Source organism: Nerophis ophidion, linkage group LG08 (genome assembly GCF_033978795.1).
Source record: "Nerophis ophidion isolate RoL-2023_Sa linkage group LG08, RoL_Noph_v1.0, whole genome shotgun sequence".
Lineage (NCBI taxonomy): Eukaryota > Metazoa > Chordata > Actinopteri > Syngnathiformes > Syngnathidae > Nerophis > Nerophis ophidion.
In genome coordinates this window covers 49,422,841-49,440,459 of record NC_084618.1, presented here as the reverse complement: position 1 = coordinate 49,440,459, position 17,619 = coordinate 49,422,841, and the positions used below count along the sequence as shown (strand labels likewise).

The window sequence follows — 17,619 nt, the reverse complement described above, 5'->3', positions numbered from 1 at the left end:
AAAACCAAGTGGTCTACATGGGGTTCTTCATTCAAAACGTTGTTTGGATAATTATGTTTTAACAAACATTTTCCAGCTGTTTTATGACCATATCGTTCTTCCGTTTTGTGGGCAGTCTTATCTACATGATTTCACTTCAACGGCGTCTTTTCCCCGTCATCCATGTTGTAGTTTTTAGCTCTTCCATATGGAGTCTAGTGACATATTAAAGTTGGAACTGTCTGCTATTTTGTATTAGAAATGGAAACAGCGGAGGATGTATGTGCATGTACGAGCCAGTCTGCCCAGACAAAAGAACAAAAGAAGGCGCTTATTGACTAAAGCGCAGATTACAATAGCACATTCGCGCAAAGCCCTTTGGGTAAATGTATACCATATATAGATAATCTGGGGTCGTCGCTAGTGTGAAAAACATCACAGAAAAGAGCAAATCCCAACTGGCACGTTTAGAAGAAGCCTAAAGGAAGGCAATGTTGTTCTCCAAACCCTGTTTCCATATGAGTTGGGAAATTGTGTTAGATGTAAATATAAAAGGAATACAATGATTTTTAAATCCTTTTCAACACATATTCAGTTGAATATGCTACAAAGACAACATATTTGATGTTCAAACCGATAAACATTTTTTTTTTTTGCAAATAATCATTAACTTTAGAATTTGATGCCAGCAACATGTGACAAAGAAGTTGGGAAAAGGTGGCAATAAATACTGACCTCTCCAGGGGCCCAGGCTTACACCGATTTTTTAACTTAATTGTATTTTATTTTAATGTTTTATTTTTTTTCTCCCAATCCCCAAAATTGTTTACCTGTATCTCCCATTTTTTGTAAGGGGCGCCGGAAGTTGGCAGACCCGTCAGCGATCCGGTTCTGTCTTCCTGTTATGTTTGTCTGACCTTGAATGGGATTGTGCTGAAAATTTTAATTTCGCCTCGGGGATTAATAAAGTATGTCTGATTCGGTTCTGATAAAGTTGAGGAATGCTCATCAAACACTTATTTGGAACATCCCACAGGTGTGCAGGCTAATTGGGAACAGGTGGATGCCATGATTGGGTGAAAAAACAGCTTCCCAAAAAATGCTCAGTCTTTCACAAGAAAAAATGGGGCGAAGTATACCCATTTGTCCACAACTGCGTGAGCAAATAGTCAAACAGTTTAAGAACAACGTTTCTCAAAGTGCAAATGTAAGAAATTTAGCGATTTCAACATCTACGGTCCATAATATCACCAAAAGATTCAGAGAATCTGGAAAAGGCATGGCCAGAAACCAACATTGAATGACCGTGACCTTCGATCCCTCAGACGACACTGTATCAAAAACCAACATCAATCTCTAAAGGATATCACCACATGGGCTCAGGAACACTTTAGAAAACCACTGTCACTAAATACAGTTTGTTGCTACATCTATTAGTGCAAGTTAAAGCTCTACTATGCAAAGCAAAAGCCATTTATCAGCAACATCCAGAAACGCCGCCGGCTTCTCTGGGCCCGAGATCATCTAAGTTGGACTGATACAAAGTGGAAAAGTGTTCTGTGGTCTGATGAGTCCACATTTCAAAATGGTTTTGGAAATATTCAACATCGTGTCATCGGACCAAAGGGGAAGCGAACCATCTAGACTGCTATCGACGCAAAGTTCAAAAGACAGCATCTGTGATGGTATGGGGTGCATTAGTGCCCAAGGCATGGGCAACTTAAACTTCTGTGAAGGCACCATTAATGCTGAAAGGTACATACAGGTTTTGGAACAACATATGCTGCCATCTAAGCGGCGTCTTTTTAATGGACGCCCCTGCTTATTTCAGCAAGAGAATGCCAAGCTGCATTCAGCAAGTGTTACAACAGCGTGGCTTCGTAAAAAAAGAGTGCGGGTACTTTCCTGGCCCACCTGCAGTCCAGACCTGTCTCCCATCAAAAATGTGTGGCGCATTATGAAGCGTAAAATACGACAGCAGAGACCCCGGACTGTTGAACGACTGAAGCTCTACATAAAACAAGCATGGGTAAGAATTCCACTTTCAAAGCTTCAACACTTAGTTTTCTCAGTTCCCAATTGTTGATTGAGTGTTGTTAAAAGAAAAGGTGATGTAACACAGTGGTGAACATGCCCTTTCCCAACTACTTTAGCACGTGTTGCAGCCATGAAATTCTAAGTTAATTATTATTTGCAAAAAAAATAAAGTTTATGAGTTTGAACATCAAATATGTTGTCTTTGTACTGCATTCAATTGAATATGGGTTGAAAAGGATTTGCAAATCATTGTATTCCGTTTATATTTACATGTAACACAATTTCCCGACTAATATGGAAACGGGGTTTGTATACATATCTCCACAATGCCTCCACGGTTTAATATCAAATTTTCGGGACTTATGCTGATCCCAAACACAACCGGAGGTACAAATAGATAAGTTTAGTTGGTTTTGCATAATAGGGCCCCTTCACCATTGGCATTGTTAGGCCTACTTCTTCTAAGCCCCCTAAATAAATTAATGTGATGGGGGTTTTGCAGAAAAATTATACATAAATATGCAGGAAAATAATAATTTTGATAACGTGCCGTTATTCATCATGTATATACTGTAAATAATTTGAAGACCCTTTGTCAGCGCTTATTATCCAATCCAATCCGTTCCATCAGTAACGCCCGCATTACTATACTGAAATTCCAGTCCATATTTTCACTGTTACCTTAGCACGGTCGAGTCAGACCACAACATGTCCTGCGGTGTTTACGGAAGTAAACACAGAAGTAAACATGTTTCAATTGTAGTCGTCTCAGTACTGGCGCATGTGTTGCAATTTCAAAGATTCTGTGGATTTTGGACATGTTAAGGCTTCAAATTCAAATTACTGGATTTAAGACTTTTTAAGACCTCGCGGATGTCCTGAACAAAAGCACAATTAAATGTGTTGATTTTTCTAATTAAAGGTCCCATCGTATACAAATTTTAATAGTAAAACCAAGATGCTATACATTAAATCACATACAACAACACAAGAGGTAAAGGGCTCACAAAGGTTAGAAACACTTGCATAGCTTTGCAAGCTACAGTACTGTACTAACATTAGTGAAGTGAAGTGAAATATATTTGTATAGAGCTTTTCTCTACTGTCTTAAAGATCTTTACATAGTGAAACCCATTATTGAAGTCACATTTAAACCAGTGTGGGTGGCACTGAGTGGCACTGGGAGCAGGTGGGTAAAGTATCTTGCCTAAGGACACAATGGCAGTAACTACGATGGCGGAAGTGGAGATTGAAAACTAAAACCCTCATGTTGCTGGTACGGCCGCTCTACCAACCGAGCCGCGCCGCCCCGTCATGTTTTAACAGGATATAATGCTTAGTTAGCCTAATGCAGATCCAAAATGGTACGCCTGGGAAGTGGTGGAAGTATATACAGTGTAGGAGACAGAATTAGAGGTTTTAGGAGCAGTGTGTTTGGGCGTGTTTTTAGACTTAGGAGTTGTAGGTCACATGGGTATAGGTAGGTGTGTGCACCAGCGGGTGTGTAATAAGGTATTTATGAGCACATACACCTGTGAGGAAGGAAGAAATAGGAAATAGAATAGAGTAAGGAGGACAGGAGGAGAGGATATGTTTGGGTGCCACACTATTTAATTACTGATTGATTTATCATATTTCCTCTTGTTTATCACTTCCGTTTGTCATCCTTTTTTGTAAAACCATAATAAACCCATGTCATATTTACTCAAAGAGTCAAAAGCGTGTCGGTCAAGAAACAAAGACCCATTCTTATCCCTCCAGCGACCACCAGGAAATGTGGTCGCAACACAGGGGTTGGGTTCATCTAATAATGGGTGAGTCAAAGAATTTATGACCGTTTTTTATTAAGGTTATTTTTAAATTCAAATCCAAGTATTTATATTTATATTCCAACTGTAGTAAATTGTTACTCCCGGTGTTACAATGTACTGGTTTTAGAAACATGCTTATGGATGTTCTAATTGGAATAAGTGCTTGTAGAAAGTCCAGTATGAGATTTTGGCATGCCAGGCAATACATTTAGGGTTGTGATTCTGGACTCTGTGTTCATTAATCGTCATAATAATGTGCACATCTATTGTTTGTAAGTAAACACTAAAATGGCTGTTTAAAGTGTCACTAGTCAATGACAAAAATAATAACTTTATTATTAAGGTACACAAATACTATGACTTTTTGTTTTTACAATACAGTTCATATGCATGATATAAAAAAAGAAAAACAATATATATATATATGTATATATATATATATATATATATATATTTTTTTTTTTTAAGATTTCCATTGTAGTAGCATAAGTAAATGTTTATATGTTTATATTTATAGTTCTAAACAACTGTGAGGATCAGTACAATTGTAAAACAAGCAAATGACAGCTTTTATCTTATAACTGAAGGCCAAATCTGCTGAAGCATTAGAGCTCTGTAGAAATGATGGGTGCCCACCCACCATTTGATGACAGCTAATGGCTGCACATGCAGCATGAAGCCAGATCATGTTTCCACAGGCCACAGATGGATTGATCTGTTTTTTTAGAAATGGAAAATAGTATACAACAGGACTGGACAATTATGATAAACGTAATAATCACTATTATTTTTGAGTGATATTGTAATCTTGATTAATAACACAATTATTTAATCATTTCAAAACTCAACTTTAAACAAGATTTAAAAGAATAACAAAATACAAAGGAGTAACAAATAAATAACAAGTAAAACAATATAAGTCCAAACGATAAATTAACATAACAATAGCAATGTGGAAAAAAAACTATTACATTCTCTTTTTCCTTTTAAATGTTTTAGAGTTCCCTTGTGATACTTTTCACACTTATTTTACCACCATAGTGTGTGTTTTTTGTGTCATGAAAAATATAATCGGTAATTAAATGCAAAAATCCTTATAATCATTGATGCAAAATATTTTTTGACAACTTTGACCCATATTTTAAGTTAGATCGAGGGTTGTCTCAATACCAATATTTGGATACCGGTACTTTATTGTTAGTTTTTACACCAAAGTGTGTCCATTCTCCCTCTTCGATCTCCACCCTGTGTCTGCTTGTAAGTGCTTTATGCGGGTGCGTTGACTGACATGCACCTCTGCACCGATATACAACCCAAGTCAGAGCATTATGATTTTGTAAATGTATCAAAAAGTGATTTATGTATGCTATGCTTGTGCAGGGTACTTTTTTGAAATCCTTATTCTGTTAGCGCAGTGGGACCGTATATTGCGCACAGCGCTTTTATTGTGAAGGAGGGAAGTGTGCTGTTGTTCTTGAGGTTGTTTAATAAAAGAGACGGACTCAAGTTGAGACTGCTGTCTTCTTTGTACATTAATGTTACATTGATGATGTCGTTCACAACAATACAAGCAGATGAGATGTGTTGTGGGTGTATGGATTGTTCTTGCAAGCTTTAGCTTTGTAGATTAGTTGGTGTTTCACGTGGCCGTCTCAAAATGTATGTAAATGAGCAATACCAGGCACATTATTTTCTGAAACAAATGTATCTTCTTCTCACAATGACAACATTTTACTCACATGTATGTCAATGTCCCTGACATTCTGCATTTGACAGTGAATTCCGTTTTATTGGCCAATTGTGCGATTCCATCCGCAGTTACGTTACCATGGAAATACCTTACTTTTTGTACACATACTACTGTTGTGTCAAATAAAAACTATAGCAACCATGTGGTGAGTTTAAAAACTTCTATAAGACATGGTATTTTTTCAGTCATACACTCACTCATTTGTTCCACAGGTCAGGAATGTGCATGTATGTTGCATGGTCTATTAATTTTTGTTTCCAATGCTATATTTCTAGGATCAAGAGAAGCCAAAATGGAAGCCAAAATGGAAACCGAGATTTAAATGTGATTAATTGTCCAGCCTTAGTATGCTATTATCACTCTACGCAAATGCGATGACCTGTTTGTATAGTTAGTATGATATAATGGTAACTGGTAACTACATTTGTCTCTCACCGTTTTAAATCGGTTCATGATGGACATCATGATGTAGCCTTTGTTGTTCTTTTTAAGGTAGAAGAGGTAGATGGGGGAAACAGCCCATAAGTAGCTGCACGGCAACCATGCCAGGAGGGTGAGCTGGAAACAAATGGGGAGGTCAGGCTGATCTGTGTGGAGCGTCTGATTGGCCACCTGCAGAAACAAACCAAGAAAGGAACACATGAGCTTAAGGAACGGTATATGTTAGCATCATTTTCGTTGGTTTTTATCATCACTTGTGCCATGAAAAACTAGAAAAGCATTTAAAGAGCCTAGCCCTAGCTTCCAATAGTAAAAATCTAAATCAGCCCCAAAATTAATTAACCATTGGTTCGGGCATTTACTGAAAGGTAGAGCCGAAGATTTGGTCATAACTTTTTAGTTTAGGTCAGTGACAACCTCTGAGGACGACCACAGGTGTACCCCAAACCATCAGGTACAAAATCAACACACAGATCTAGCTATAAGAATATAAATTACATAACGTTTTAGTTATTTTGCTAAGAAACTAAATAAGGGACAGACAAACAAATGGCGTTGATTACATAACCTCCTGGTGGAGGCAATTATCTGATGCCCTGATGATTTTGAGTTTAGCCCTTACAAAAGACATGAAATCTGTCCATACATTTTCCAGTTTTTTTTCTAACAAAGAGAGTTGGCATGTCAACATAAAAAGCAATGGTATGTCAAAAAGTCCAGAAAAAATCTTGCCTAATGGTCATAAATTAATGTGTATTTTGATGGATTAAACAAGTATTTGATCCCATACTAACAAGCAAAAATTCTGACCCCCGTTGCAGACCAATTAACTGATGAAACACACAATTTAGTCCTGCACGACTCTCTTTTTCTTCAGCAGGATTCTTGGTGCGAAAGTGACCACTGTTGACACAGTAATTAGAAAATGAAAAAAATACAAACAAAAGTCAATCCCCTTTGCTGAGGAGGGCCGCGCTAGAGTTCACCTGATGGGGTGATTCTGTGAACGGTGAAGAATCAGCCCTGACCAAACCGGGGGAGTTTGTTTACAATCTTGGTGGGAGCTGACCAAGAGAACAACTTGTAACACTGGAAAGTCGATCAGAGGGCACATGTACAAGCCCTGTTTTAATTTTTACAATGAACACCTGAATGATTCAGAGAAGAGATGTGCACAACCTTGGTGACCAGCAACAAGAAACATCTGACTGCTGTGCTTGCTGATAAAGTTTTTTCCATCAGAGTTCAACATCCACTGCTGCGTTTATGTCCAAGCACAGACAGCTATAACTGCCATCGCACAAGTTAATGATGGTATTTAGACACGATGGAACAACTCTTTGGATATGCTGGCTCATTACCTTGGGCAGCAAGTTGTCATAGCAACAGCTCTCACCAGCTCAGAGATAAGACAAAACACCTGAAAAATGGTTACAATTGACATTAACATATTCACTGTAAGTAATGTATAATTTGTCAGCTTTTAATTCTATTGTTTGGTCACCAGTGTTGAAAAAAATACTGACGCATAAAGGCTAAACCTTGACTCTGATTCCATCTTTTTTTTATCAATCAAATTTTTATTGTCATTCATTAGTAGGGAGTACCTGTACATTTTACAATTTAAAATGCATTTAATAAGTGTGTGAGTAATATTACATGATAGGGCTATTAAACTGGCAGCCCAGGGCCAAAATCCTCCCCGGAAATGACAGGAATGTCTTTAATTTAAAAAAAAAACTTAGAAGAGACAAACATTTGTGCAACAGATTTAAAAGCACTACATATTTCACATATAAGTAATAGTTGACAAGCATTTTAGCACTCATGTTGTTGTAGAAAGGGCTATTTGTTTCCAAATGTTGTAACTCTTGACAAAATTAGACAAAAATCAAATATACACTGCAGAGGACGCTGGCTACATGGACAATACAAAATGGCAATATAGTGACAGTAGAGTCTTGCCCCCTGGCCCTTAGCTTTCTGGAAATGTACTTGAAAAGCCCTGTTATGGGATGTCAAAAAATATGTTTGTTTTTTTTAAAAAGGTGTTCTGATGGGGCCATCCATTATTCATTGTTCTTTGCTTTTTTTCACAGGATAAGTTCCAAGATGGCAGACATCGACTGCAGTGGCGGTTGCTGGTATTTCAAGTAGGGTAAGGTAATGTCCTAAAGACCGGACCCTCCACACCCACAAAAACAATTGGGTGTATGTATATATATATATATATATATATATATATATATATATATGTATATGTATATATATATATATATATATATATATATATATATATATATATATATATATATAAATATATATATATATATATATATATATCCATCCATCCATTTTCTACCGCTTATTCCCTTTTGGGGTCGCGGGGGGCGCTGGCGCCTATCTCAGCTGCAACCGGGCGGAGGGCGGGGTATATATATATATATATATATATATATATATATATATATATATATATATATATATATATATATATATATATATATATGTATATATAATGCTGTATATATATATATATATATATATACATGTATGATAACAAAACAACCACTAAGCCTACGTATACACATCTTCAAAATCTTCAGGCAAAAACTCAGATGTCTACCTGCACGTCAAGGAGAAGCAGCATTCCTTTGAGAACAAAAATGTCCAGATTCCAGACTGGGACGACGGATGGTACGAAAGAGGAGTAAGGGAAGCCATCTACGCCAAGGTTGATAAAAAAAACATTACTGATCAGTGAAGGTGGTCTACTATAGCTCCTATCTCCCACATACAACACTGTCCTTTCAACCATTCCTAAAAGACTCTGCAATATAGCCTCCAACAAATAACAGGAGTTAAAAACTTTCTGTTCACAGATTCTCCTTTGTGCCATTTGTTTACAACTGAATGGAATGCTAACGTGGTGATTCTGACTATTTTGGGCTGATAGTGGTCAATCTACAGCAATTGTTCAGGCACTCAAAACTTCAATGCTAACGGGGGAAAAGTGTACTTCAACGACTGTCATTGGCATTGACAGTAGAATCGCTGGTTGGCATCTCAACTGTGTGGAGTTGGCATGTTCTCCGGGTATTCCGGCTTCCTCCCACCTCCAAAGACATACACCTGGGGATAGGTTGATCGGTAACACTAAACTTGGCCCTAGTGAATGTGAATGTGTGAATTTGTCCCCTGCACAAATAATGTCACGCTTTTGAAAGGCCAAGCGGAGAGTTTCAATTGTTTTCTATCACACACCCCTAGGGAAAAAGAAAGCATTTTGTGCACCCCAATCCCACTCTCTTCTGCGACTATAAATAGTATATCCATCCAACCCTCCATTTTCTGCCGCTTATTCCTTTTAGGGTCGTGGGAGGTGCTGGTGCCTATTTCAGCTACAATCGGGCGGAAAGCGGTGTACACCCTGGACCAGTCGCCACCTCATCGCAGGGCCAACACAGATAGACAGACATCATTCACACTCACATTCACACACTAGGGCCAATTTAGTGTTGCCAATCAACCTATCCCCAGGTGCATGTCTTATAATTTCTCTATAAAATTGTTATAGGTAAACCAGCATAACAATAAATCCCTATTAACATTACATAAAACTAATCCAAAAAAAAAAATAACAAAACAAAGAATACTAACATTAACAAAATTATTCATGATTTACTGCACTCCTCGTAGCCAGGCAGAATCTGTCTCTCTCATCATGCTCATCGAAATGAGAAGGCATTATTTCAATTCAACAGGTATTAGCACTAACATTATAGGTGGTATTAGTACAAACCCTGTTTCCATATGAGTTACCCTCGGAAATTGTGTTGGACGTAAATATAAACAGAATACAATGATTTGCAAATCATTTTCAACCCATATTCAGTTGAATGCACAACAAAGACAACATATTTGATGTTCAAACTGACAAACCTTTTTTTTTTGCAAATAATCATTAACTTTAGAATTTGAGGCCAGCAACACGGGACAAAGACATTGGGAAAGGTGGCAATAAATACTGATAAAGTTGAGGAATGCTCATCAAAGACTTATTTGGAATATCCCACAGGTGTGCAGGCTAATTGGGAACAGGTGGGTGCCATGATTGGTTATAAAAGCAGCTTCCATGAAATGCTAAGTAATTCACAAACAAGGATGGGGCGAGGGTCACCAATTTGTAGGCAAATTGTCGAACCGTTTTAGAACAACATTTCTCAACGAGCTATTGCAAGGAATTTAGGGATTTTACCATCTACGGTCCGTAAAATCATCAAAAGGTTCAGAGAATCTGGAGAAATCACTGTTCATAAGCGATGATATCACGGACCGTTGAGCCCTCAGGCGGTACTGCATCAAAAACCGACATCAGTGTGTAAAGGATATCACCATATGAGCTCAGGAACACTTCATAAAACCACTGTCAGTAACTACAGTTGGTTGCTACGTCTGTAAGTGCAAGGTAAAACTCTGCTATGCAAAGCAAAACCCATTTATCAACAACACCAAGGAATGCCGCTGGCTTCGCTGGGCCCGAACTCATCTAAGATGGACTGATGCGAAGTGGTAAAATGTTCTGTGGTCTGACGAGTCCACATTTCAAATTATATTTGGAAAATGTGGATGTGGTGTCCACCGGAACCAAGAGGAAAATAACCATCCGGATTGTTATAGGCGCAAAGTTTAAAGCCAGCATCTGTGATGGTATGGGGGTGTATTAGTGCCCAAGGCATGGGTAACTTACACACCTGTGAAGGCACCATTAATGCTGAATGGTCCATACAGGTTTGAGAGTAACATATGTTGTCATCCAAGCAACGTTATTTCAGCAAGACACTGCCAAGCCACGTGTTACGACAGCGTGGTTTCGTAGTAAAAGAGTGCGGGTACTTTCCTGGCACGCCTGCAGTCCAGACCTGTCTCCCATCGAAAATGTGTGGCCCATTATGAAGCGTAAAATACGACAGCGGAGACCCCGGACTGTTGAACGACTGAAGCTCTACATAAAACAAGAATGGGAAAGAATTCCACTTTCAAAGCTTCAACAATTAGTTTCCTCAGTTTCCAAGCTTTTATTGAGTGATATTAAAAGAAAAGGTGATGTAACACAGTGGTGAACATGCCCTTTCCCAACTACTTTGGCATGTGTTGCAGCCATGAAATTCTAAGTTAATTATTATTTGCAAAAAAAAAAAAATGTATGAGTTTGAACATCAAATATATTGTCTTTGTAGTGCATTCAACTGAATATAGCTTGAAAAGGATTTTCATGGACCGACCTAAATAGGAACCGGTACCAAAAAATACCGGTACTCGGTATACATCCCTCGTTGGCACTCAAAAAAGTAAGGAGAGAAAAAAAACTTAAAGAAAAAGGTATTTAAAATTGATTATTGCATTTTTTGGTTTTCAAGCCTGTGAAAACTACCCTTACACAATTTCCCAACTCATATGGAAACAGGGTTTGTACATTAATGTGGGAAATATGTAGGGTCTTCTCCATTATTCATTGATGAATAGGGGCATTTTCACAACTCGTTTCTGAAATGGAGTGAGAGTGCTCAGTCTGGGTGGGTTTAATTAATTTCATACGCCGGTTTCCCTGAAAAAAAAAAAGCCCATTATTACTTTTAAAATACTTTGACTAGGGTGCTGCTTCTTTGAAAATAATATGTATTCATTGTTTTGCTTATCCATGACTAAAAGTAAACACACAGTATTTTTTCCAAAATACTTTACGATGTTTCGAGCCCGCAGCTAGCTTAGCTAATGCTAACAGCCTACTGAATGCTACTTGTGAAACAGAATAAAACATGCTGAATTCAAACTGAAAATGCATTGAACACACTAACAAGGTCCAGGTAATGCCATAAGATAGGATGTTTGGTCATCTCACGGTTGCTATCCTGGCCATTTGCCGTCTCTTTGTTAGCTCACTAACACGAGTTCTTTGGATTTCCTTCCATGCTGGGAATGAGAAAAATCTCACCAAATCGTTTTTTTTTTCCCTGTAGCAATTATGTACACAATTGAGGCAGTTAATAATGCAGCATGTTCGCGCCATGTTTTGAACTTGGTAAAGAAAATAAGAAAACTTCTAGCATTCAGGGGTGTAAATAAGATTTTCAAATTTCATCAAAACCCATAATGCATTGCCTTTATGTTACACTTTCTAGCCCTTTAATGTTTAAAAAATGTGCCTTGTTTTCATTCAGGATGTTAAGCCTCGTGGAGTCTCTTCCTGCATGGTACAACCTCACATATAAGGATGACAAATGTACATGACAGGAAATCATTTCCCACCAAACATTTTTTTTCATTAATACTCAGTTCTTCATTTAGGTCAGCTTCTTTCAGTTTTAATTCTGCATAAAACATGCTACAGTTTGCAAAAAAGAACATCTGCAGACACAAGCATTAGCTTTAGTAGAAACACAAAAGTCACATCAGTTGTCGAGCTTTGTCTATCATGTAACACATGCCTGCTCAAATGCAGCCATATGTAAAGAGTTTGGCTAGGGCAGCTACAACACCTTTTACCAACATAGCTACAAAGAAAGAGTTTTAACCAAACTTGCTTTGATTTCACACAAAAATGTGTTGTAGGGGACCGACTTGATTTGGCTGACAAAATACCAGTAGCTAAATAAAGTTTCTTCTGAAAACAAGGTATTCCTGAGTGTAATAACCATGAAAGACAAATGGGGTGCACAGTCTTTTTTAAAAACAAAGTTTCATGCTAAGAAACAAAGAGAGGTTTGCTCTTGTAGTGTGAGTCAAGAACTTTCAAGCTTCTGTCTGTCATGAATCCCCTTTCAAGAGAGGTCCGGTCTAAGGCTATTTTTTAACGAACGTCTTTAAGTCATGTTACTTCAGATGGTAGGCGTGTGATATTGACTTTAACTGCAGTAATTTATTTCAAAGCACTACAATGTATTTATAGTTGTTTTTCACCGTAGAGATGTATTTCTGAGTGAAACACGGGTCACTGTTTTATTAGGAGGATGTTTTACATGTCATTTGTTTCTATACGTATTAGAAACCTCATCATGGTCCTAAAATGACATTTTGATAAATTAAGGTTATTTCGGGAAAGTTGATTAAAAAAGAAGGTACTTTACCATGTCTCCCACTAAAGCAACTACACTCCAATTGGAATGTATGAGCAAAATATAAAAAAGCCTCTTTGGGGCATTGGGCCTGATCTACTAAGATCCAAATAACAAGTGCTAAATAGCGTGTAGAAATTAAAAAAATTGTATGTACTATCTGCGGGTGTGTTCCAGGTGATCTACTAAGGTTGTGTTTATAATTGCCCTATTTCAATTAGGTTTCTGTGTGTATACCAGGTGTCACCATGAAGACAGTCATATAGTCATTTCCAAGTACCAGTAATAGTACTGCATAATTTTGTAAAGTGTCCGGATAGAACCAAAAATGACTTGGCAGGCTGTAGCCTGTCACCCATCTCGCATGTTCATGCAGTTAAAATGGCAGTGCTTCCAAGATACTGATACTCGTTTTAGATTTTACCCACTTTCATCCCCGGCACATGTTTTAAGAAACTAGACTCAATTTTATCTTCTTACATTTGGAACCATAAAAACACAGTTACACAAATACTTTTTACAGAGAGAAAAACATTAAGGACCTTTTGAGGTTATCTACGGGATAATCTCAAAGTGCTTTGCACATGTATAAAAAAAACAAGAACGCAAATAGAATAAAAAAATATATAATCATAAAAATAATTATGAATAACCTGCAATAAAAAAAAAGTGCGGATAAAATAATGTCAGTTAACAGAAGCACTTCTAAAAATCAACCTGGATTCGAACATTGCCCATTGAAGACTAGATGTGACTAATATTTGTAGGAGCAGCATCCGTTTTCTCATTTGCATTAAAATCACAGCAGCACGGCACTTGTTATGTCAATCAAATATGGTACTAACCGTTGCACGAATAGGTCCAACTTTGTTTTTCATGGATTAATGTTTAATTTGTGGACCCCTCAGATGTAAAGACATGATGTTCCTCCAAATGTTTCTTCTCCAAATACCTTTTATGTCTAGAGTTTCCGCCATGGGTTCCCCTCGAGTACTCCTGCTTCCTCCCACCTCCAAAAACATGCAGGTTGATTGGCAACACTAAATTAGCCCTAGTGTGTGAATGTTGTCTATCTATGTTGGCCCTGCGATGAGGTGGCGACTCGTCCAGGATGTACCCCGCCAGCTGGTATAGGCTTCAATGGATGGATTAATATTGGCCTGTGGAATAATGGATCGCAAGGAAGACGATTGATAAAATGCGGTCATGACTCGTCGTGAGTAAAGTGCGTTCACTTCAATTGACACAGCATGCGCGACTTTGAGAAACTTTTGAGGAGGAAATATTGTGGTTTCACAAACTTTTGTGTGGTGTTGTTCCCATATGTGTCATTATTCAAAGCTGATTTTAATTAATGAATTTGATAGCGTGTCACAATAATGTCAGACAGCTGGAACAAAAAATACTGACAGCAGATTAGTTAGTACAGAATCTTCATGGTCCTCATGGACCGACCTAAATACCAGTACTCGGTATACATCCCTCGTTGGCACTCAGCAAAAGTAAGGAGAGAAAAAAACTTAAAGAAAAAGGTATTTAAAATTGATTACTGCATTTTTTTGTTTTCAAGCCTGTGAAAACTACCCACATGTTCACATCACTACTGACAGTAGCGTCTAATATTAGTAGCGCCATGTGCGTATTTGAATCTTCATTTGGACATCTCTGCGTGGAGTTTTCATGTTCTCCCTGTGCGTGCATGGGGTTCCTCCTGGTACTGCGGCTTCCTCCCACGTTTCAAAAATATGCATGAGAGGTTAATTGGAGACTCTAAGTTGTCTATTGGTATGAATGTGAGTGTGAATGATTGATTGTGTATATAGGATAGGATAGACTATTTATCCCACAATGGGGAAATTATGTGGTTGCAGTGCAGATACAAAGTTTACAATAAAATAAGGTAAAAAAAAAAACACATGAAAACATGAGGGGATATCAAAAAACTAAACGAATAAAGACAATAAACACGCAGCTGCCATTTTAGCCATGCCATTTTTACATACACAAAAGCGTCTGTGTATGCGTGTGTGCTCTGCGATTGGTTGGTGACCAGTCTAAGGTGTCACCCATCTCTCACCCCAAGTCAGCGGGAAAAGATGGCTATATAATTTTGTCCTGTTAATTTTCGGAAGCCAGTCAATGTGCTGGTTTATTTTACGTTAGCATTAAATTAGCAGCATGACAGCCAACATTCATCCTATGCAATTGTATTGCTTATTTTTAGTTTCTCCCAAACTAATATTCCTCCATGATCGTCGCTGGTGGTTATGCAAATTATATGGGGACATCGTATCGGCCACACCTGTAGCTATGCCCCAACCGCCACAAGTATATTGCAATCTGGGGGAAACCCTGCCGGGATATAAAAAACTTTAAATAAAGGAAAAATATGAAACGACAAATATACACTGAAACAGTTATGTATAATTTATATTCTGACTCCCGGTTAAAATAAACTGTTTAATGTTGATTTGTTAACTAAAATTGATTAAATTGTATTAATTAATTAATTGTATAAATTAAAGTGTATTTTAGGAGGCACTGTTGATTTGAGTGGGAAATTGAAGACAGGGTTTCAGATCGTCTATAATACAACTTATGAGTTTATAATCAATGACCATTAATCATAATTCTGCTCTGGTTACTGGAAATAATGTATTTGAAATCTTTGCGCAACCCTATACGTCTAAAAATCTCAAATGATGCGCAAATATCTCATTGCCCTGATCATTAGTTGTATGCTGCACCCACTCTTTCCATTGGTTTCCTTTGGTGCTTGTTTTCATTTATGCCTTAAGTCAACAAACCCTGTTCAGTGGCCTTGTGGTTAGAGTGTCCGCCCTGAGACTGGAAGGTCGTGAGTTCAAACCCTGGCTGAGTCATGCCACAGACTGTAAAAATGGGACACATTACCTACCTGCTTGGCACTCAGCATCAAGGGTTGGAATTGGGGGTTGAATCACAAAAATGATTCCAGCTGCTGCTCACTGCTCCCCTCACCTTACAGGGGGTGAACATGGGAATGGGTCAAATGAAGAGAATAGTTTCACCACACATAGTATGTGTTCCTCTCGTTGGGACTCGAACTTTAACTTTTACTTGGTTGAACAATGAATATCAGCAGCAGCGCAGTGTAAAAAAATGTAAAAAGACAGTTGGTTCTGGAAATGACGTGTGATTTTAATCAAATTTAAATATTTATTCTGTAACAAGTTCAATATGTTTGCCACTTACTGACAGGTAGAAATAAATAATCAGTAAAAATAAGGTGTCCCATTCCAATATTTATATCGGATTTAAAAAAAGGATCGGATGATACCGGCTTACAACTAATATCTCACTTATATAAGTTCCAATACAAAATGATGTACTCATATGTGCACAGTATGTATTATTTATTGCTCATTCTTTTTTTTTTTTGTCTTTTACTTTGTAGCTGTATGTACAAATGGTGCCGCTGAAGTGGCAGCTGGTTGCAGTGGCTCTGTGCTCTTTTAATATATTTTATGTCCTTTGTGTTCTTTTTTGTAGCCCTTTTGTTTTCATGTCTTGTTTTTATTGTCTTTTACTTTGTAGCTGTATGTACAAATGGTGCCGCTGAAGTGGCAGCTGGTAGCATTGGCTCTGTGCTCTTTTAATGTATTCTTTATGTAGCCCTTTTGTTTTCATGGCTTGTTACCTTCTGTTTTGTGGACCTTTTTTCCACGTAATTTCCCTTTTACTACTATAGGCCAGTGGTTCCCAACCTTTTTGTATCCGCGGACCGGTCAACGCTTAATAATTTTTCCCGCGGCCCGGGGGGAGGGGAGGTGGGGGGTTATGGGTGTCCTTTTTTTTATTTTAATTTTTTTTAATTCTTTGTCATGAAAAAGGGACGTTTTTGTCATGAAAAAGGGAGGTTTTTGTGGTTGGTGCACTAATTGTAAGTGTATGTAAGTGTATATTGTGTTTTTTATGTTGATTTAATAAAATAAAAAAAATAAAAATGTATTTATTTTTATTTTTTATTTTTATTTTTTTATAAAAAATTCTTCTGCGGCCCGGTACCAATCGCGATCGACCAGTCGATCGCGATCGACGTAATGCCCACCCCTGATTTATGGTGATTAAACCCCCAATTCCAACCCTTAATGCTGAGTGCCAAGAAGGGAGGTAATGGGTCCCATTTTTATAGTCTTTGGTATGACAATGACGGATTTTTAATCACTGCTATGCTGAAATTATAACTAATATTGATACTGTTGTTGATAATATTCATTTTTGTTTCACTACTTTTGGTTTGTTCTGTGTTGTGTTTGTGTCTCCTCTCAATTGCTCTGTTTATTGCAGTTCTGAGTGTTGCTGTGTCAGGTTTGGTTTTGGAATTAGATTGCATTGTTATGGTATTGCAGTGTATTTGTTTGTTGGATTAATAAAAACATTAAAAAAAATAAAAAAAACAATTTATAAAATTATTTAAAAAAATGAGAATCGATTCTGAATCGCA

The 17,619-nt window shown here is 37.6% G+C and overlaps 1 protein-coding gene across 3 annotated transcripts in view; it reads right to left on the bottom strand.

Moving 5' to 3' along the window:
* The window catches only part of abcc3 (ATP-binding cassette, sub-family C (CFTR/MRP), member 3), a 92,535-nt gene that overhangs the window by 70,732 nt on the left and 4,184 nt on the right, over window positions 1-17,619 (bottom strand). For all 3 annotated transcript variants that reach the window (XR_009807860.1, XM_061908785.1, XM_061908784.1), the window contains exon 2: window positions 6,013-6,189. Coding sequence is in view for 2 of the 3 variants with exons in the window: in XM_061908785.1 (XP_061764769.1) it covers window positions 6,013-6,189 (177 nt within the window). In the remaining variant the exon portion in view is untranslated. The remainder of the gene's footprint in view (window positions 1-6,012; window positions 6,190-17,619) is intronic.